At 44.4% G+C, this 21,470-nt stretch overlaps 1 protein-coding gene across 1 annotated transcript; it reads right to left on the bottom strand.

Moving 5' to 3' along the window:
* Window positions 1-1,818: 1,818 nt before the first annotated feature.
* On the bottom strand, window positions 1,819-20,351 carry PNRC1 (proline rich nuclear receptor coactivator 1). Its single transcript, XM_068279399.1, has 2 exons — window positions 19,951-20,351; window positions 1,819-4,136 (listed from the first exon to the last, which is right to left on the bottom strand). Exons 1-2 carry the CDS (start codon window positions 20,179-20,181, stop codon window positions 3,681-3,683), a joined length of 687 nt encoding a protein of 228 aa, XP_068135500.1. The 5' UTR covers window positions 20,182-20,351; the 3' UTR covers window positions 1,819-3,680.
* Between the last annotated feature and the right edge of the window lie 1,119 nt (window positions 20,352-21,470).

The following is a 21,470-nucleotide window of genomic DNA, read 5'->3' as shown; positions in this document are numbered from 1 at the left end:
CTATAACGAATATAGTAGCTCAATCGCAATCGCATGGTGGAAATTGAACCGCGATTGCGATCGCATTTCATAGTGGAAAAGAGCCCTAAGGCTGGTCGTGCAGTGTGGTAGCTACTGCAATCATCCACATCTATGCTAGCACGCAGCAGATGTTAGTGTTACTCAGTTTCCCCATACAGGTGTGCTCTTTATTTGTTCTGTTTGCTACTTAGATCTGGACTAAGAGTGTGGGAGTTAGAGGGATAGCTACACCCCAAATGCAGTGCTGGTATACAAGTCCACTTCAGCCTATGGGTTATAACGGGGAGGGGGTAGTTAATCAGCAAAGACCTCTCTTCCTCCACTCTTTGATTTAGGTGCCATCACACAGACCATTTTACACAGTCCTGTTGTATATATTGCACATATGGGTTTAATACTTTATACTTAAAGGTTACGTTTTATTGAAACTATTGTTCTTCAAAGGTACTTTATTGGCCCCTATCCTGTAAGACCAAGTCTGACTGGATTAGCTGCATGCTTGTTTCAGGTGTATGAGTGACACTACTGATGCCAAAGACATTAGCAGAACACCAGACAAATGGTAATGTTTGAAAGGAAATAAATGTGGTAGCCTTCATATCCCTCTGCCCTCATGTTCCCTTTTGGTAGTCTGAATGATCAATGTGGGCTCTTATCCCCAGGAATTTGTACCAGAGATATTGCCAGATTTGATCAGTCTATCCACCAATAGGGGAGCATTGCTACTAAAGCTACTGGATTGACATCTCATAGTGATAGGAAAATAAATAGAAGGGGGATCTCACATGAGGTAGAGCCCAGGGAACTCCTTTAGTAGAAGCGGTCGTATGGCCCAAACTTTGGTGATCAAACGCAAGAGCAGGTGAGGGTAAAGTGCAGACTGGAAATTGCCTGACATGGTTTCTGGAATTATGGCTTGGACAGGAACATTTTCAGTTGTACTGCATCTACTTTGGCTTCTAAGAAAATGATTTGAATTATATGAATGATTGCGCATAAGGAGCAGACATGGTTGATTGCTTTTACTTCCTAGCCACACAAGCTGCTTTGCTAGATTAAGGATCAATGAGACTTGGTGGACTGGACTGTTTGCACGACCATTTTTTGAATGGTTCTTGGCTGAAGCAGCCGGATGGGGCTGTTTCTACCTAAAATCTAGTGTGTGTATGGCAATCCTGAGATACAGAGTGCCTTAATGTCGTGGCAGAGAACAGCAGAGCTCATTGTTTCACCACTTGCATGCTCAGGCATGCAACGTCATCCCTTCTGCCCTTTCAACACGAACAGGACATGTCGCTGGCTTATAGGCTACAGATGTGTCTGTACAGTGCTTGGGCCTGAACTGTCGCTCAAGGGACAGAGTCCCTGCAGGTGACTTGGTGCCAGACCACGTGCAGCCAATGGACAGGTGTGTCATGTGCTGGGGGGGGGGGGGGGGGGGGGGGAGAGGCTATGTGGGGGAACGCATCAACGTGCACGGAATTACTGCGGACTGCACAGAAGTGCAATCCGCTTACTGCAAAAGTTCCCACGGAACCATTGCAGGGTGACACGTGTGAATGACTCCTATTTATAAAATAGGAGCCGATCACCTGCTCTAGTGGGAACAGAGCCTAAAGTATTTCGGCCTGAATGAGTCCCACTACATTACAGGGACCAATGCTATTCAAATGCAAATATCAGCTGTTTTGTTTCCCTTCTTGGGTCAGTGAGATATGCACATTAGAATTTTCTGACTTCAATGCATGCATGCCAAGGATATCGAAACAAAAACACACAAATACATTGCAAAAGAAATGGGGAGGCCAAATTAGTTTATTTATTTTGACATTAGCCAATCGATGTATGTGGGATATATCTTATTTATGAATTGAACTTTTAATTCAAAATCACAAAGAGACCTAAGTTGAGCCTTGAGTACCTCCCTTAACCATCTTTATTGCCATATATTCAATTAAAAAATTTCACTTGATTAAAATTTTTTAAACAATTTGTGGTCCACAGACCATTTCACAGTCTTCTTCATTCTGGAGGCAAGACTAACGAGGCACTACACTACTGGCTTGTCATGAGCACCTCAGTACTGTCTATATAGCCATAGTGGGGTTTGGACTTTGCCAACTCTAGCTGGCATTGGCAGAAATAACCTAGCTAAGGATGACACAGAAACTCTGGCCACAGTGATCACAACTTTTGAAAAATTTAAAGCACAGGTTATTATAGTATTTTTTTTATAGTTAAATGCAACTGCAGTGGGAACATACCCCAAAACAGCAGCCACAGTGGTCATATAACCACAATTTCATTGACAAATTGAAAGATATTTTTTTACTTAATGGGTATATGGTGGGTGGGTGTACTCAAGGTAGAGAATAGAACCATGCTTATCTCTAAAGCGGACATCCAGCCAAAAATGTCAGTTTCAGGGGTCCTCCTGTAAGGGAAATTACCTGTGGTGTCTTCTCCCCCGAAGCTTCATATCAGCCGGCTTCAGACGCATAGCCCTGCCCCCTGAAAACCCATCATCCTGTTTTCTCTATCTCGATAATAAAAGCAAAAATTTCATTTTTCTTCAGGGGGCAGGGCTACGCACCAGTAGATGGCTGTTTCGGGGCTTCCAGGGAGAAGACACGGGAAGCAATTATAAGTTTCCCTTACAGGAGGACCCCTGAAATATTCATTTTTGGCTAGATGTCCACTTCAATTCTAAAGAAATAATACATTTTCCCCTGATACTGTTTGCAGTTTAAAACTGCAATTATACCCCTTTACCACCTCATATGTACTGTGGATCTGACAGAAGCAAAAATAAAAACTGCCCACATGTACAATTATACTGGTGTAGAAGTAAGTCATACAACTGCTCCACCTCCCTGATCTTCAGAGGAAAGCTGCAAAGTCTCAGTGGTGGGCCATGGGCTGGAGGAGTGCTGTATATTAGAGCAGTCCAGGGCCATGAAGGCAGTAAGCATCATTGGATTGGGAATTATGGACATTTATTTTGTACCCTATGTCGTAACAATACTCCAAAATGTTTGGGGGATAAAGGGGTATAACTAGATTTGATTCTATGCTCCAATTTTAAAAATGTAGCAAAAAGAAAAACTATTGGTAAAATCCAATTGTGTGCAACATACATGGTTTTGCAAACAATAGCATTCTCATATCTATTAAATCTGAAACTTTAGGCATCTGAAGATGTTACAAAATGCCCCAAAACTCCACCCAACTCTTTCAAGGACTGGAATGAAATACATTTTTATAGATGTATATAATTAGCGCAGGATTACAAAGGTTTTTGTATTTCATTTCACTGCACAGAAGCATTTTCACCTTGCATTATAAAACACCTAAACTTTTGTGAGGTCAAAATACATCCTTTTCTAACAAAACTAAAAATTTACTTGGAGTATAAACAAGGATATACACATATTACACTGTGTACACTATTTACACAACCATACAAAATATAATACTAGACTTCTGTACAGAAATGTAAAATGGAAGTCCCATTTATGTTCTAAAAGAAAAAAAAAAGAAAAGAAAGAAAACAAAAGAAAGAATACCAGAAACTAAAGAGAAAAGGTTGGAACTTCTTGTAAAATGCTGGACATGGTTGTATAGTTGATGAACAAAAGCGTCATATTAAAGTGGGGTGATTACGACTGGACTTTCAGCAGTGTTTTCAAATGGTAGGTCATTAGTTCCTTACACTGATTGGAATGCTGAGTGCTCATGTCCATCCAATGACTTGGGGGCTTTGGAAGGACACTCGGGGATGGTGGTTCATTAAACTTTGCTCCTGCATAATTGATTTCTTTGTCATCTGTAGTAAAAATCTCCTTTCTTGGTTTTATATTTTGGACGTTTTCAGCACTTGTCAAGGGTTTCTTATCAGTTTTTCGTACAGAACTATTGGACAGCTCAGAATCAGTCTTAAGCTTGTCCATTTTTCGTGGGGAATTAGTCTTAGCATGCTGAAGGTTATATCGGTTTTTCTGTTTATGGTGATTCCGTTGTTCACAACGATGAGCTGCTGGGCTTTGGGCTGTTGTGCTGCTGTTCTTTTCTGATTTTACAGTCTTCTTTTCTGACTTTGCTTTTGTCAAAAATACCTTCACAGAAATAAGAGAAACCAATTAAAACTTTCAGTTTGACGAAGTAGCAGAAATCTGACAGTTTGGCATTTGATAGCACATACTATACAGTGGTATAAATCATCTGTCATTTTGCTACAAACTGCTGACTTTCTGAGCACTTTATTGAAAAGGAAGAGAAGAATGATCTCAGAGAGATGGTGCAGAGAACCACAGCAGCTTTTCATGCAAAATAACATGGATATGCTTTCTTACTGGACCATACAAACGGTTCTGTAAGTGCTTTAAAGGGAATCTGAAGTGAAAATAAACTTATGATATGATTTGCATGTGTAGTACATCTAAGAAATAAAACAGTAGCAGCAGAGATACGAGTCTCATATTGTTTCCAGTACAAGAAAAGTTAAGAAACTCCAGTTATTTATGCAAAAGAGCTTATCTGAGCTCCACAACTTTCAAAGTCGCAGAGAGCTCTGTCTTCTGAAGCTTATTATCTCAACTGTCACTGTATTTTGTTTTTTTCTGCAGAGTAAAGTTCAAAAGTTCACTCACTAACCTGCTCTGCAAAATCATTTAGAATGCTGACTGTAGTGTGTAAACTGCAAATATTAGAGACTGATACAATGTTATATAAAAAACAACAACTATATAACTGAAAATAAAAATATGTGACTTATCTTTGCTACTAATATTCTATTAATTATCCGTACTACAGATACAATTCACTATATCTTTTTTTTTTTTTTTTTGGCTTCAGTTTCACTTTAACAATGCCCTATGCCTGCTTTTTACTCCTTTACTCATGTCTTAGATATAATATGAAGTGATGGGTGGTCACATACCAAAATTTTAACTACTGTACTTTAAAACTACCACATAGGAGAACTCTTAGTTATAGTGAGGCACCAAAAGGAACCTACTGTACACCATTAAATATTTCGGCGTACAAGACGACCCCCCAACTTTTCCAGTTAAAATATAGCGTTTGGGATATACTCGCTGTATAAGACTACCCTTCTTCCAACGCACACCAAATAAAAATTAAAAAAACATATACTGGTGCTATGTATGAACAGATACTGGTGCTGTACTGTATGTGGTACCCAGTATATAGGCGATTGACTGGTTAGATTGGTCACCTTTCCTTACCAAACACACAAATGGAGAAACTCACTCCCAAACAGTTCTCTGCTGCTTTATAAAGCCTGCAGGCTGCTTATAAGCCAATGAGAAGTGCACACATATGTTACACCTAGCTTGCAGTGATTAATCAAACAGAAGCTGAGCAAGTCAGCAAGTCGTTGGAGAGGGCTTCAGTTGCATATAGACAATGGCTATATGACCAGCAGGGGGCACCAGCGTGCAGGATATTCCCTCTCATCTGCCCCCCTCCTAACTAAACTGTTGTTTTTAATTTTATTGTAGTATCCCATGCAGTTTAGTTAGGAGGGGGACAGATGAGAGGGAATATCCTGCACGCTGGTGCCCCCTGCTGGTCATATAGCCATTGTCGATATATGCATTAAAACACACACTGCGCCACAATCTATATACTGCACATATGTCTAAAGTCCACAATTCATATATGACACTTATATTCACTGTCCAATCGGTATTGGGATCGCTGCAGATAAAGTCCAATTCGGAGTAAATATTATGTAGAAACCGCTGCGCTCTCCAAACCTGCAATAACACATAAACTCCACATAGGGTAATATTGTATGATCAATACAGTCTCTCCACACCCCTAGTGACTTGTGCTCCCCAAGCAGCAATTCTTGGTGCTCCCACTTCCCCTTTTCCTAAATGCTCACCAGATATATACCACCCCAGTTTTCAGGTGGATCTTAAGCAGTGATTGATAATCAACTCTCTTGGCTCTGTAGGGGAAATAAAAGGAACTCCACATAGGGTAATACAGTTCAGATAACAGGACAACTTTTAAAACAGCACTATCTTCAATTCCCACAGTGTCACCAGGTGAATGTGTCACTCCACACTACAAGCCACACTTCTCACCAGATGGAGCCCACCTCTCAATTCAGGTGGAGACTGCGTTATTATTGCTTCCAATCAAGCCACGAATGATGCCTCTTTAAGATAACTCGTTTAATCCAGATAAAATTCTCCATAAAACGATAAAACAATAGAAAACCACATAGCGTAATATAGTCATAAAAAAGAAGCCTCTGCGCGCTCAATGCATTACACTTACGCGTCCAGAGTTTAAATCAGCGTATCACATAGTAAGCATGCCAATGCCCATCCGCCGTCCGGTGTGCTATTCAGGTAGCCACGCTCTCATCTATCCGCGCAGTCCCGCTCCACTCCTTTCCCCGGATCAAGGTTTTCCGCCGTGCACCAAAGTGTAGACCGGCCGGTCCGCTTCCTGGTGTGCGTTCGACGTCAGACGTAGCTCCGCCCTGACGTCGAACGCACACCAGACGGGCGGAGCTACGTCTGACGTCGAACGCACACCAGGAAGCGGACCGGCCGGTCTACACTTTGGTGCACGGCGGAAAACCTTGATCCGGGGAAAGGAGTGGAGCGGGACTGCGCGGATAGATGAGAGCGTGGCTACCTGAATAGCACACCGGACGGCGGATGGGCATTGGCATGCTTACTATGTGATACGCTGATTTAAACTCTGGACGCGTAAGTGTAATGCATTGAGCGCGCAGAGGCTTCTTTTTTATGACTATATTACGCTATGTGGTTTTCTATTGTTTTATCGTTTTATGGAGAATTTTATCTGGATTAAACGAGTTATCTTAAAGAGGCATCATTCGTGGCTTGATTGGAAGCAATAATAACGCAGTCTCCACCTGAATTGAGAGGTGGGCTCCATCTGGTGAGAAGTGTGGCTTGTAGTGTGGAGTGACACATTCACCTGGTGACACTGTGGGAATTGAAGATAGTGCTGTTTTAAAAGTTGTCCTGTTATCTGAACTGTATTACCCTATGTGGAGTTCCTTTCATTTCCCCTACAGAGCCAAGAGAGTTGATTATCAATCACTGCTTAAGATCCACCTGAAAACTGGGGTGGTATATATCTGGTGAGCATTTAGGAAAAGGGGAAGTGGGAGCACCAAGAATTGCTGCTTGGGGAGCACAAGTCACTAGGGGTGTGGAGAGACTGTATTGATCATACAATATTACCCTATGTGGAGTTTATGTGTTATTGCAGGTTTGGAGAGCGCAGCGGTTTCTACATAATATTGTCTATATGCAACTGAAGCCCTCTCCAACGACTTGCTGACTTGCTCAGCTTCTGTTTGATTAATCACTGCAAGCTAGGTGTAACATATGTGTGCACTTCTCATTGGCTTATAAGCAGCCTGCAGGCTTTATAAAGCAGCAGAGAACTGTTTGGGAGTGAGTTTCTCCATTTGTGTGTTTGGTAAGTTTTAGAGCAGTTGGAGACAGGCCTTGGGGGTGGCAGCTCCAAGGGTTTGGCTGCGCTCACACATGGTATTAGATGCCGGTTCTGGGGCCCCGGGCAGTGAGAGTTCCCGGGGCCCCAGGCTGGCTCATGCACCATTGTTTTTAATTTTATTGTAGTATCCCATGCAGTTTAGTTAGGAGGGGGGCAGATGAGAGGGAATATCCTGCACGCTGGTGCCCCCTGCTGGTCATATAGTCATTGTCTATATGCAACTGAAGCCCTCTCCAACGACTTGCTGACTTGCTCAGCTTCTGTTTGATTAATCACTGCAAGCTAGGTGTAACATATGTGTGCACTTCTCATTGGCTTATAAGCAGCCTGCAGGCTTTATAAAGCAGCAGAGAACTGTTTGGGAGTGAGTTTCTCCATTTGTGTGTTTGGTAAGTTTTAGAGCAGTTGGAGACAGGCCTTGGGGGTGGCAGCTCCAAGGGTTTGGCTGTGCTCACACATGGTGTTAGATGCTGGTTCTGGGGCCCCAGGCAGTGAGAGTTCCCGGGGCCCCAGGCTGGCTCATGCACCATTGTTTTTAATGGTCACCTTTCCTTGACTACCTGTTTATCAGAGCAGTATGGAAGAATAGATTGCACTGTGCCCATAAAACATGCCTCTTTCACCCTTCTGGCCCACCCTTGTATACTATTTGCCTCCTCTGCCTTTCATATCTCACATATGTGTGCCTGCGTCGCTTCACTACAGTACTCAGCAGTGAGATCTTAGAGTCGGTAACAGGATAGGGCATATTACCTGGCATCAATGACACCCAGCATATAAGACGACACCTGACTTGCGATGATTTTCAAGGGTTAAGAAGTGGTCTTATACGCCAGAATATACAGTATATAAAGTGCCAACATATTCCATGGCGCTACACGAAGTAAGAAACAAATATGGGGTACATATAATACAGACAATGGTATACAACCAAATATAGACACTGGTAGAAAATACAGAATTGGTCATTACAGTGACAACTTTAACATGATGGACACTATGTATAAAATTCCAAGACACAAAAGGGTGAGAGAGCCATGCACTTGCGAGCTTACAATATAAAGGAAATGGGGGTGGGGGGAGAACAAGAGGTGGGGTAGTATACAATATGCATACCTAGAGGTTTTTAGGTTATCTAGTAAGGAGTCCAACTTGGCCGGAGGTCAAAGGGGGAAATGGCCTAAGTTAAAGTGTGTTCTCCCCAGGCTCTTTTAGCCAGTTGAAACACTACCAGCCTACCCCCCTGGAAATGAAGCATGGTGTGTACCAGGCATAATGTTGTATTGTATGATAAAAATGATACATTCAAACAGTCTCAGAGCTCAAATATATGAACTATTGACCTTTTTCATCTATTCCCTGCACTCAGAAGGTGTTCTCTGCCAGGCAAGAGTTTGATATCTGTAATTCCTTGTCAGTGAGGATTACACTATAGTCCCGACTGGATAGAAACGATCACTTGCACACCTGAATGATTCACACTTTCAAGCATAAAAAGAAGAAAGGGAACACAACCTAGTTTGTATGCTTTGCATTGTACACACAATCTAGCTCAACATATCAGCTCAGGCACATTTTAATATGTCATGACAGAGTTTAGGTCCACTATAATGATGCAAACTACCTGGCCATGATGCTCATTTTTTTATTTTGTGAGTCACATACCTGAAACAAGCATGCATGAAACTACACCTGAACAGCATGGTTGTTCTGGGCCAGCGATTCACAATAGCCAGAACAGCTGCCAGGCAATGAGCACTGGCAACCACTCTGCTAGCAGTGGCTGGATAGTTTACTGGTTAAGGGCATTGCCTCTGACATAAGAGGGCAAGGTTCCAATCTCGGCTCTTCCTATTCAAAACGTCAATACCTTTTCAGTAAGGAGTCCTTAGGCAAGACTTCCTAACAATGTACTACTGAGCTGCATACACGAGCGGGAGCGAGGACGTGCGAGGCCGCACAGTTGCATTCATTTAGTTAGACTAAAAATGTGACCGGCGGTGGGGAACAGAGGATCATAGAGGACGGTGCAGGACAGGACAGCTGCAGGGGGCCGGTAGAAAGCCCCAGGTAAGTGTCAGTTTTAAAAAATATCCACAGAACCCCTTTAGGATTGCCGCTTTCTATTCTTCCATTGTAGTCTCTTTGCTCTCTGCTGCAGATTTTGTGTTATCTATCTGCTTGCTGCTCAGTTTATAATAATTTAAAGTGAAACAGTTCAACTCCACAAATTAAGGGGACTGTAGGCAAATATTGGCTTATTTACACGTGAACATATAAGTTGTTATTCTACAGGGTTTCTAACATATTGTGGTATTGCTCACATTTACTGGCAGTCAATAAATGAGTCAGAGTATTGCCTAGTACACACTAGCAATTTTGATAGGCCAATCATTGGTCAATTTTACCACCTACATGTAGTATGACCATTTACCTATATAATATGCATAGAATAGAAAATCTGTTTGTCCCTCATACTACATGGAGGTGGTAAAATTGACCAATCATTGGCCAATCAAAATTGCTAGTGTGTACTAGCCTTAAGTGAAAATGAGCTATACAGTGGTTTGCAAAAGTATTCTGCCCCCTTGAAGTTTTCCACATTTTGTCATATTACTGCCACAAACATGAATCAATTTTATTGGAATTCCACGTGAAAGACCAACACAAAGTGGTGTACACATGAGAAGTGGAATTAAAATCATACATGATTCCAAACATTTAAAAAAAAAATAACTGCAAAGTGGGGTGTGCGTAATTATTCAGCCCCCCTTTGGTCTGAGTGCAGTCAGTTGCCCATAGACATTGCCTGATGAGTGCTAATGACTAAATAGAGTGCACCTGTGTGTAATTTAATGTCAGTACAAATACAGCTGCTCTGTGATGGCCTCAGAGGTGGTCTAGGAGAATATTGGGAGCAACAACACCATGAAGTCCAAAGAACACACCAGGCAGGTCAGGGATAAAGTTATTGAGAAATTTAAAGCAGGCTTAGGTTACAAAAAGATTTCCAAAGCCTTGAACATCCCATGGAGCACTGTTCAGCGATCATTCAGAAATGGAAGGAGTATGACACAACTGTAAACCTACCAAGACAAGGCTGTCCACCTAAACTCACAGGCCGAACAAGGAGAGCGCTGATCAGAAATGCAGTCAAGTGACTCTGGACAAGCTGCAGAGATCTACAGCTCAGGTGGGGGAATATGTCCATAGGACAACTATTAGTGCACTGCACAAAGTTGGCCTTTATGGAAGAGTGGCAAGAAGAAAGCCATTGTTAACAGAAAAGCATAAGAAGTCCCGTTTGCAGTTTGTCACAAGCCATGTGGGGGACACAGCAATCATGTGGAAGAAGGTGCTCTGGTCAGACGAGACCAACATTGAACGTTTTGGCCAAAATGTAAACCACTATGTGCGGCGGAAAACTAACACTGCACATCACTCTGAAAACACCAGCCCCACTGTCAAATATGGTGGTGGCAGCATCATGCTCTGGGGGTGCTTCTCTTCAGCAGGGAAAGGGAAGCTGGTCAGAGTTGATGGGAAGATGGATGGAGCCAAATACATGGCAAACTTGGAAGAAAACCTCTTGGAATCTTCAAAAGACTTGAGACTGGGGTGGAGGTTCACCTTCCAGCAGGACAACGACCCTAAACATAAAGCCAGGGCAACAATGAAATGGTTTAAAACAAAAACATATTCATGTGTTAGAATGGCCCAGTGAAAGTCCAGATCTAAATCCAATTGAGAATCTGTGGCAAGATTTGAAAACTGCTGTTCACAAACGCTGTCCATCTAATCTGACTGAGCTGGAGCTGTTTTGCAAGGAAGGATGGACAAGGATTTCAGTCTATAGATGTGCAAAGCAGGTAGAGACATACCCTTAGGCTACTTGCACACCAAGACGTTGCGTTTTAGGGGACGTTATGGTCACATAACGTGCCCCTAACACAACGTAAGGTGGTGTTGAAGTTGGACGTCAGATTGAGCTGCGTTATGCAGCTCTCAAAGCAGCAGGTTAGTGATAGGAAGTCCTGATCTTTTTAAGGATTCGGATCATTTGAATCGGATCATTGAAAAGATCCGGATCTTTGAACCAAATCATTTGAATCATTTTGCCCCCCTCCATTTGCAGCCATTATGGCCCATACTCACGGGCAACATTTCTGGCCTGTCGCTAGTACACGGGAGCGTATGCGCGACAGCTCGTCGCCAGGTCCCTTCGCATACACACGGCGGAGGGACCTGGCAACTGATGAGGCGGAAGCTGTCGCTGTTGTTCCTCCCCCCGCCGGAAGCTCAATGTATTCCCTGCTTGTTGCTGTCGCTAGTCCGCATACCCACGCGGACTAGCGACAGTTGCGGTGGAGTTGCGGCGGCAACTGTCGCCAGGTGATTGACCGCGCCAATTGCCTGGCGACATCAGCGAAGAGCGACGGTTCGGGGTGCGCGCCCGTGCAACGCCTCATACTCACGGGCGACCTGTCGCCGCAACACGCGCGCGCCGCGTGTTGCAGCGACAATTGTAGCCCGTGAGTAAGGGCCATTAGTGTAATATTGATATCTGTGTCTGGCTACTTGATTGACCCCCCACCCGGACATACTGCGCTCTGTGTGCGCAGTATGTCCTCCCCTCTTCACTTCTGGCCGGCGCATAGCGAGCAGCTCAGAAGCTCGCTGATCCCTCTGTCTCCTCTGGGCTGCGTGTGCGCTCCATTACACCAAGCGTCACATGATTAGCATGTGACGCTTGGTGTAATGGAGCGCACACGCAGCCCAGAGGAGACGGAGGGATCAGCGTGCTTCTGAGCCGCTCGCTATGCGCCGACCAGAAGTGAAGAGGGGAGGACATACTGCGCACACAGAGCACAGTATGTCCGGATGGGGGGGGGGGGGTCAATCAAGTCGCCAGACACCAGGATCAATATTACACTAACGGCTGCAAACAGAGGGGGGCAAGAGGAGATAATGGTATGTACTTTTAACCCCCCACACACTGCAGCAATCTTTTTTTCAGCTGTGGTATCCTTTAAAATATTTGGAATCATGTATGATTTTCATTCCACTTCTCACGTGTACACCACTTTGTATTGGTCTTTCTTGTGGAATGCCAATAAAATTGATTCATGTTTGTGGTAGTAATATGACAAAATGTGGAAAACTTCAAGGGGCCAAATACTTTTGCAAACCACCGTAAGTTCAACAGCTACCTCTGTGGAGCAGATTACTTTTCATAGCTGACCGCAGAGTAAAGTTAGAAGATGCTTTAAAGCGGATCCGAGATGAAAAAACTAACTATAAGGCTGCTTTCTCACCATGACGTTGCATTTAGGGGCCGTTATAGAGCACATAACGTGCCCCTAATGCAACGCCTGGTGGTGTTGGAGCAGGACGCTACCAAGAGCTGTGTTACAAGCAGCTCTTGGTGCACCTGGTCTGTCGGAGACGCTGCAGAGACCACGTGAGCGGAGCTCTCCGCATCACGTGGTCCCGCCAGCCAATCAGCGGCCGCTCCAATAAGTAAACACTGCAAGTGCAGTGAATGTCAAGTAGCCATGTGCCTGGCTACGTAGCGGCCTCTGAAATAAAAAAAAAAACCCATACTGAGCATGTGCAAACAGTCTGACGCGGCTTAAAGGAAAACTTAAGTCAAATAAAAAAAAATGACATTTACTCACCTGGGGCATCCCTCAGCACCCCGAAGCTGGATGGTGCCCTCGCAGCCCCGCTCCGATCGTCCTGTCCCCGCGGCGTCTATATATACGCTATAGCAGCATAGAGGGTGATAGCAGCGGCTGGGAACGCGGAAAATCAGCCGCGTTCCCAGCCTGTCGGTGGCTGTCGCCGAACCGGAAGTAGCCGCCGGCGGGGACAGGACGATCGGAGCGGGGCTGCGAGGGCACCATCCAGCTTCGGGGTGCTGAGGGATGCCCCAGGTGAGTAAATGTCATTTTTTTTATTTGACTTAAGTTTTCCTTTAAGCCGCTAGAACGCACAGTATGCTGCACTTCAAACCTAGGTGCAGCGTTGCTGTGTAACGCAACATGGGCCCATTGATTTTTCATTGCTGTGCGGTGGGGTGCGTTACAGGCTGCACTAACGTGTGCCTGTAACTCCTCACTGTGAAAGCAGCCTAACAAGTAACTTGTCTATATATCTTATCTGAAGTTTAGATAGTTTACACAACAAATCTAGCTGCAAACAGCTTTAATAGAATATGATTCTTTCTTCTTATGATACAATGACAGCAGCCATGTTGTTATTACACAGAGGCAGGCTTATCTGCATCTTGAACAAAAAAACCTAATCCCCCCTCCTCCTCCCCTCTGTCTCTGAAATCTCTGGCTAGTAATACCTCCCCCTCCTCCTGCCCAGACTGAGCTCCCATGAGCCCTTGCTACTGTCTGAAAGTGCCTTGGCTCTCTGAAAACCTGTGGGTGTGGCTTGTTTAGTTTATAGGGAATTACAGTATTAAAACAAAAAAGTATTTGGCTTGAGGGATGCCATATAAGCAATAGGAAAGGAACCCAATTATGCAATGTGTAAAAGTTCATTTCGGATCCACTTTAAATAATAAAATCAATAATCAAATAATAAAATAATATCAATAATCAAATAATAAAAACCAATCATCATGCAATCCAAACCTTGCTTAGTCCCGCCTGCAGAGGTATCGGAGCTCTGCATGGGTTGGACTGCATGATAATTGGCTGCATTTTAGAAAGAGGCTGCTTGATTGGCCGAAGTGTGAACAGGAAGTTTTGTCTTACCCAGTTACCGGACACATGCTTTGATTTGTCCAGCCTGGGATTCCTATTGCCTGGCTTTGCAGCCCTAAGGTATTCTAGACCTTGTAGTCCATCCACCAAATGTGCAACGTTGCTAAAGAGTAACGCCGGCACTATCTGCTTTGGTATGCCACAAGTATTGTATGCTACATGTAAGGCAAAGGGGGCCCCCTTTACCAACCCAAAATTTGGTCTGCATGTCTGTGTGTGGTCTGAATGACTCTGTGGTGCGCTGATCATTGGTGGTGCATTTGTGTCATTGAAAAAAAAAAAAAAAAAAAATAATAATAATAATAATAATAATATGTAAAACCATTTTAGGTTTATTGACTGAATTAAAATATAGCACTATAGTATACTTTATGTGCATGAAAATGACAATTTCTGATATAGTAAACTTCTGATATAGTCAACCACTTTTCCTGGTCTCTTGGAGTTTACTAGAACGAGATTCTATTGTACCTCCCTGTAGTGCCGTTTCACAGCACCCACTAAACCTGCAGAGCAACGTGCTTCTCCAATAGTTATAGCTGCCTGTAGAAGAATATTCGAAAAGCCCTTGTCAAATTTATGTGAGGGATTTATCGTTGGAACAGTGGGGTGGAGGAAGATCGGGGATCCAGTGACATCCAGCTACTGAGGTTTATTTTTTAATCAAGGTCCCATCACTTTACTGCGCATGCGTGGACCATAACAACACATTCCTAGTATGGATGCACTTGTACACAGACAGGAGTGCGGCCATAAGAGCATTTTTAACAAACTCTTGTCAAATAGGTTTAGAGCAGGCATGGGCAAACTTGGCCCTCCAGCTGTTACGGAACTACAAGTCCCACAATGCATTTGCCTTTATGAGTCATGACTGTGGCTGTCAGACTCCTGCAATGCATTGTGGGACTTGTAGTTCCTTAACAGCTGGAGGGCCAAGTTTGCCCATGCCTGGTTTAGAGGGACGCAGTGCAGGACCAGTGAGATTGAGTACGTTCCTGGGAAGCCTTTAGACTATCCAGAGGCTTGAAGGCAAGCATCTAGTTTTTGTTTTTTTTAAATTAGCTACAGGTACACTATTACAAGACCCACATTTTGACAGGCCAGGGTGGCCAACAGGCTAGTGTGTCCAAAGCTTTGTTTTGTTCTCAAAAGCAGATACCATCTTAATATAGCTTTGTCAGTGATGAAATGCCTTTTAATGTTAAAAGAGAACCCGAGGTGACAAAGTAAAAACATTACTTACCTAAGAAGAGGGAAGCCTCAGAATCCTCCAGAGCCTTTCCTTGTCGCCCTTCTGTAGACCACCGCTGCCACTCTGAACCCTCTGGGAGTTCACATCCACGCTTACTGTGCAGACACAGCTTTACTTGCACAGACGCAGTATGACCACACTTGTGCATGAAGAAGAGTGCAGCCATGATAGTTCATGGAGGAAAAAGCTGTGCACGAGCAGCTCTGTGATATTGCACAGGTTGTGCCTGCACGTCATGGTGGCGCTCATACAAGGACGTGAGTGTGTCCACAAGGTCATATTTGACAAGCTCTTGGAAAATGGTTTACAGTACAATCCCTTTATAGTAAACTCCAAGGGATCAAGCCAAGTAGTTTACTATCTCAGGATTCATCTTCTATTGTATATTTATAGTGGGCATAGTCGGAACCTGGGGACTAGGTTTACTATATCATAGCTTACAGTAACAAGATTCTACTGTATTATAATGAAAACAGAGGCGTGGGAGTCTAGAATACCATAAACTGTGGCGTCAGATAGTTTTTGTACACCATCCACAGCCGTGTTTATAATACCCACCATAGGCCATTACTGGAGATGGTGCAATGACTTCACTTTGTGTGCATAATTCGGCATAAGGAACATCAAAATCGTAACTGTGATAACTGATAATCATCATTTGATGGACAAATCAGCTCAGATTCCAAAATTTGAATAACACCAAGTCAGAAACCATGTTCTATTCAGCTGATGGGTCATGCTCTAATAGTCCAGAACAATTTGTTTCAAGTCAAATGATGTTTGTGATCAATGACAAACCAGAAAACCACTGTTCTCTCCCACAGTAAATTGCCTGGAGGGTAGGATTTAGCACTAGGCACAAGTCATGGATTTGCCAGCAACCTGCACTCACCATCCTAAAGGTGCATACACACATCCAATTTTGACTGGCCAATCATTGACCAGTTTTACCACTTCCATGTAGTATGAGGGCCAACAGACTTTGAATACTATGGGCTTGATTCACAAAGCGGTGCAAAGTGTTTGCACGCCTGTGAAAAGCCCTTTATCACGCCTAAACTCAGTTTAGGCGTGATAAGAAGAAACTCGCACGTTCTCCCGTGCGCAAAGTTTTGCACCGCGTTGCGCGCGCAGTGTGCCGTGCTTCGCGCGCAGCATCCATTGAGCCCCATGGGACGTTGCGCGCGCAGCGCGGTGCGCTACGCGCGCAAAACTTTGCGCGCGGGAGCTTCGCGCGAAGAGCAGCACAAATCGGTGATAACTCAGCTTTGCACCGCTTATCACGCCTAAAGTCTTTTAGGCGTGATAACTGAGTTATCACCGCTTTGTGAATCAAGCCCTATGAACATATTGTGTAATAGGGCTGCACGATATATCGTTTTTAAATCGAAATCGCGATGTGCATCAAGACGATTTTAGTATCGCCAGAGTCACTATTTTTTTTCATTGCGGCTGTTTTTCCGCGTTCAATGCGAATGTATTTGCTTTGTGTGGCCACTGTTTACACAAAACGGCGGCCGCCATGTTGTGGCCGGTGGTGGCCGCTCAGAATCATCAGTGGCACTGCTGGTCCCCGTGTCCATCCGCCCCCTGCCCAATCAGCAGCACCAGGCAGGGAGCGCGAGATTGAATGAATAGGCAGGGGTTTGTAGAGAGCGTGAGTAGCTCCGCCCCCTGCACGTGTCGTGGAGACAGCTCGGAGCCAGTTTTGAATTGCCCGCTGACCCTCCGCATGCCACCAAGCAGGACTGAGAAGCTTGAGGAGCAACTGAGCAAGCCTCTGCTGCAGAGCTGCAGTGCCAAGTGAGGGGGAGAAGAACTGTCAGAGCCAGCCTGGAGGTCGGACTTGGGACACACACACACACACACACACACACACACACACACACACACACACACACAATGCAGCCGGCAGCTAGTTAACCCCGTACGTGAGAGACCGCAGACTCCAGACCAGGGATGAGGTAGTATATTGTTTACTCTGCCAGGCTTGTTCTCTGTGTAATGTGTGTGTGGAGTGTGTCTGTCTGTACCCTATTGTGTATGTACATGCCCATCCTCTGCCCCATTGTGTATGTACATGCTCATCCTCTGCGCGCGCGCGTGCGTGTGTGTCCCATTGCATATGTACATGCCCCATCCTCTGTGCCCTATTGTGAGTGTGTTTGTCACATTGTGTGTGTATGTGTGTTTAGTGCTAAAGCTTGTATTGAAAAAAAAAAAGTCGTGAAAAAAAAATCAAAATCGCAATTTCTGAAAGAAAAATTGCAATTTCAATTTTTCCCTAAAATCGTGCAGCCCTATTGTGTAGGTAAGAACTCATGGTACTTATCCGTTAGCCGGGCGCATCCGGCAGGTGGCGACAAAACTCCACCAGAGTTGCATCTTTCCCTACTATCCATGTCGGCCTGGAGGGGGAATAGTAATTAGCGCCACCTGCCGGCTAACGGATAAGTACCTCACTCCTACTACCTGAAAGTGGTAAAATTGGCCAATTATTAGCCTATAAAAATTGGATGTGCTTACCAGGCTTAAAGAGAATCTGTATTGTTAAAATCGCACAAAAGTAAACATACCAGTGCGTTAGGGGACATCTCCTATTACCCTCTGTCACAATTTCGGCGCTCCTCGCCGCATTAAAAGTGGTTATAAACAGTTTTAAAAAGTTTGTTTATAAACAAACAAAATGGCCACCAAAACAGGAAGTAGGTTGATGTACAGTATGTCCACACATAGAAAATACATTCATACACAAGCAGGCTGTATACACCCTTCCTTTTGAATCTCAAGAGATCATTTGTGTGTTTCTTTCCCCCTGCAGCTATCATCCACTGAAGTGTCAGGCTGTTTCTTCCTGCAGAGTGCAGACAGCTCTGCCTGTATGTAATTCCTCAGTATGTGAAAGCCCAGCCAGCTCAGAGGAGGATTTATCCAGCTTGTAAAAGATAAGAGAGAAGCTGTCCTAATCTAAATAATACACAGGCAGTGTGCATAGAGGGGCCTGGAAGGGGAAGTTCATAGCAGAACCAGCAGATGAGTTGATTTATTACAGAGATGGTGATAGTAGAACGTGCTGCAGTAAGCCAGAACACATTAGAATAGCTTTTGGAACTTGTAGGATGATAAAAAACAGGATGCAATTTTTGTTACGGAGTCTCATTAAAGCCATGCTGACATTAGCACCCATGGTGTATATTATAAGCTTCAATGAGCTACTGGAGGAGCCTGCTTATCCAGCCTTCGCTTCCTTTGGGGTGGGGAGCAATGGAGACAGCCAAGCCAAGTTCAGTGGACAAACGTGCACACTTTTATGCCTATAGATTCCCAAAATGTAAATCTGGTCCTGATTGGTGACTGGGGAGAATCAAAGATCTGTCCTTAGCTGAAGGCTGATAAGCATAAGATCCTGTGCAGACATAACAAATGCACTTAACTTTGCAACTCTGAAGGTGTACAGCTATTCACATTACGTTGTGAGGTCACATATACTGTATGGGCTCTATTCTCAATGAGTTTCCGCATGCGGTAAAGTACATGCGGGAAGTTTGCACCCAAAATACCGGCAAGTTGGGATTCTCAAAATGTTCCGCATGTTTTTTCCGCATGCGGAAAAAGTGTGATAAAAGTGCGGGATTCATGCGGTAAAATTTCCGCAAAAGTCGGTATTTTCCGCAATAAAAGATCAATTATCAAAGATGTTCAGGCGCATCTTTTCTTCGTTAATTACCGAATTTTTATCACCTACAAGAAGTAGGTGATATATTCCGCATCCCATTGACTTTAATGAAGTGTGGAGGCTTAAGGGCTGTGCTTGGTGGACTTTAACTTTTTTTTTTTAAACACTTTTTCATGCGACCTTTTTACCGCATGATTCCCGCATGAATAATGCCTGTTTCCGCATCTTTTTTCCCGCATGCGGCAAACATGCGGAAAATGTTAGTGAATGCTAAAAAAATGCGGAGTTTACCGCTGGCGGGAATTTACCGGTGAAATTTTGCGGTACTTTTGGCTCTTTGAGAATAGAGCCCTATGTGTGTAAACAAGACATGCCTTTTCTTTTCTCTCCTTGTCATTCAGCAGATAATGATTTTGTGCATGGGAACCTAAATACCATTCCATTATATCCAAATCACAAATGAGAATAGAAATTCTACTTTTACTAGACATAAACAAGAGATCAGGAAGCACTACACTATTGTATTGGCAAGCCAATTGTAAACAGGAAGTGCAATGTATGTTACCAGTGAGACTGCTTGCCTTTGGCTCTGACTTGTCACACTGCAACGACACAGATTACACACATAGGCGACATCATGCAGGGTAACAGCTGATCACGGGGGGGGGGGGGGGGGGAGACATACGTACCTCTCTCCGGAGCTGTCTATAATGGGCCGCTCTGGCGGGCTGTGAATCCCCGGAGCCCGGGCTAGAAACGCTGCCTACATTCTCCCCCGATCGGCTCGGCAGTGGGTGATGATGGAGCCGGGTAGGAAAGGGGGACGCTCTGACTTTATTTTTCTTCCCCTTTTTTCGGCCGTTGCTGCGAGTTCTGCACACCCCTCCCCCGGCCTTTAGTCCACCTGCGGACTCGGACATGGCTGCTGCCTGTCACCGGGAAAGCGAGCCGCACGGCGCCAGATCAGCGCTGCTTATAGATCCCTGGCTGATAACTACCCAACACACCGTCTGCGCTTCGGTTCCCTACTGCTATTATTCCGATTGTACAATAACAGAAGATGGTGGCTTGAGTCCCCGCCCCCTGCCAGCCAGTCCTACGCTAAGTGCGTACGACGGAAGCGCCAGTTGCCTGACAGCAGCCGCTGTGCGCGATCTTGGCTAGCGTAGTACTATATGAGTGAAGGTGATGTCATACCGCTGGCTCCGCATATAACTTGTGCAGACACAAAGGGATTTCAACGATGGGAAACATTTTTGTTTCGACCTATATACATAATTTAATACACAATTTAAGTGATATCTTAAATCACACATTATGCATAGCTCCAAACTGTCCCTCTTTTGGAGGGACAGTCCCTCTTTGGGAGCTCTGTCCCTCTTTCCTACTCATTGTCCCTCTTTCGGGAGTTTGTCCCTCTTTCTATGTAAATACACATATTTCTCTACTAAAAAATGTGACTTTAAACTTTATTCCCATCCTTTAAATTGATATATTACTAATTCTAAAATGATAATATGAAGAAAAATGAACCAGGGTAGAAAGGACCAGTGTGGTTTGAATTATAAAACAACATTTTTTTAATGAAATCTTTATGGTATGCGTGACTTGGGGTGTGATGTGGGTGTGATCAGGGGTGTGGCAGGGGCGTGGCTTAATTGTCTCTCCCTCATCTCAAAAGTTGGGAGGTATGCATTATGCATGCATTTGTAAGTGTATTGCTGGATGTCATGATTGTACATTGTCTTGGACTTCTCATGTATTTATGTTCCCCAGTATTTAATTTGTACCATGCAGTATTTGTTTTGTACCATTTCAGCACTACTGAAAGTCATAGGGAATCTTTTTTTTTTTTCTTTTAAGCCAGATACTTACCTAAGGAGAGGGAAGGCTTCCCTCTCCTCTCCCGGTGCCTGTTCCAGCTCAAGATCCTCCGTAGGTACCAATTTGGTCAAATGCTGCTGTGTCCGCCACTAATGGGAGGCTTCGGAAGTCGTTGGAAGCCCGAGTGCTCCTGAAGACAGGCCGCTCTATACTGTGCATGCGCAAGCGCCCTCTCTTGCACACTTGTGCATGCGCAGCATGGAGCCGCCTGTCTTCGGAAGTCCACCACAGCGGGGGAGCCAGCGCTGCACCGAGGGCATCGGGAGAGGAGAGGGAAGGCTCATTAGGACCTAGAGCTTCCCACTTCTTAGGAAAGTATCTGTTT

Source organism: Hyperolius riggenbachi, chromosome 4 (genome assembly GCF_040937935.1).
Source record: "Hyperolius riggenbachi isolate aHypRig1 chromosome 4, aHypRig1.pri, whole genome shotgun sequence".
Taxonomy (NCBI): Eukaryota; Metazoa; Chordata; class Amphibia; order Anura; family Hyperoliidae; genus Hyperolius; species Hyperolius riggenbachi.
This window is presented reverse-complemented; position numbering and strand designations above follow the sequence as displayed.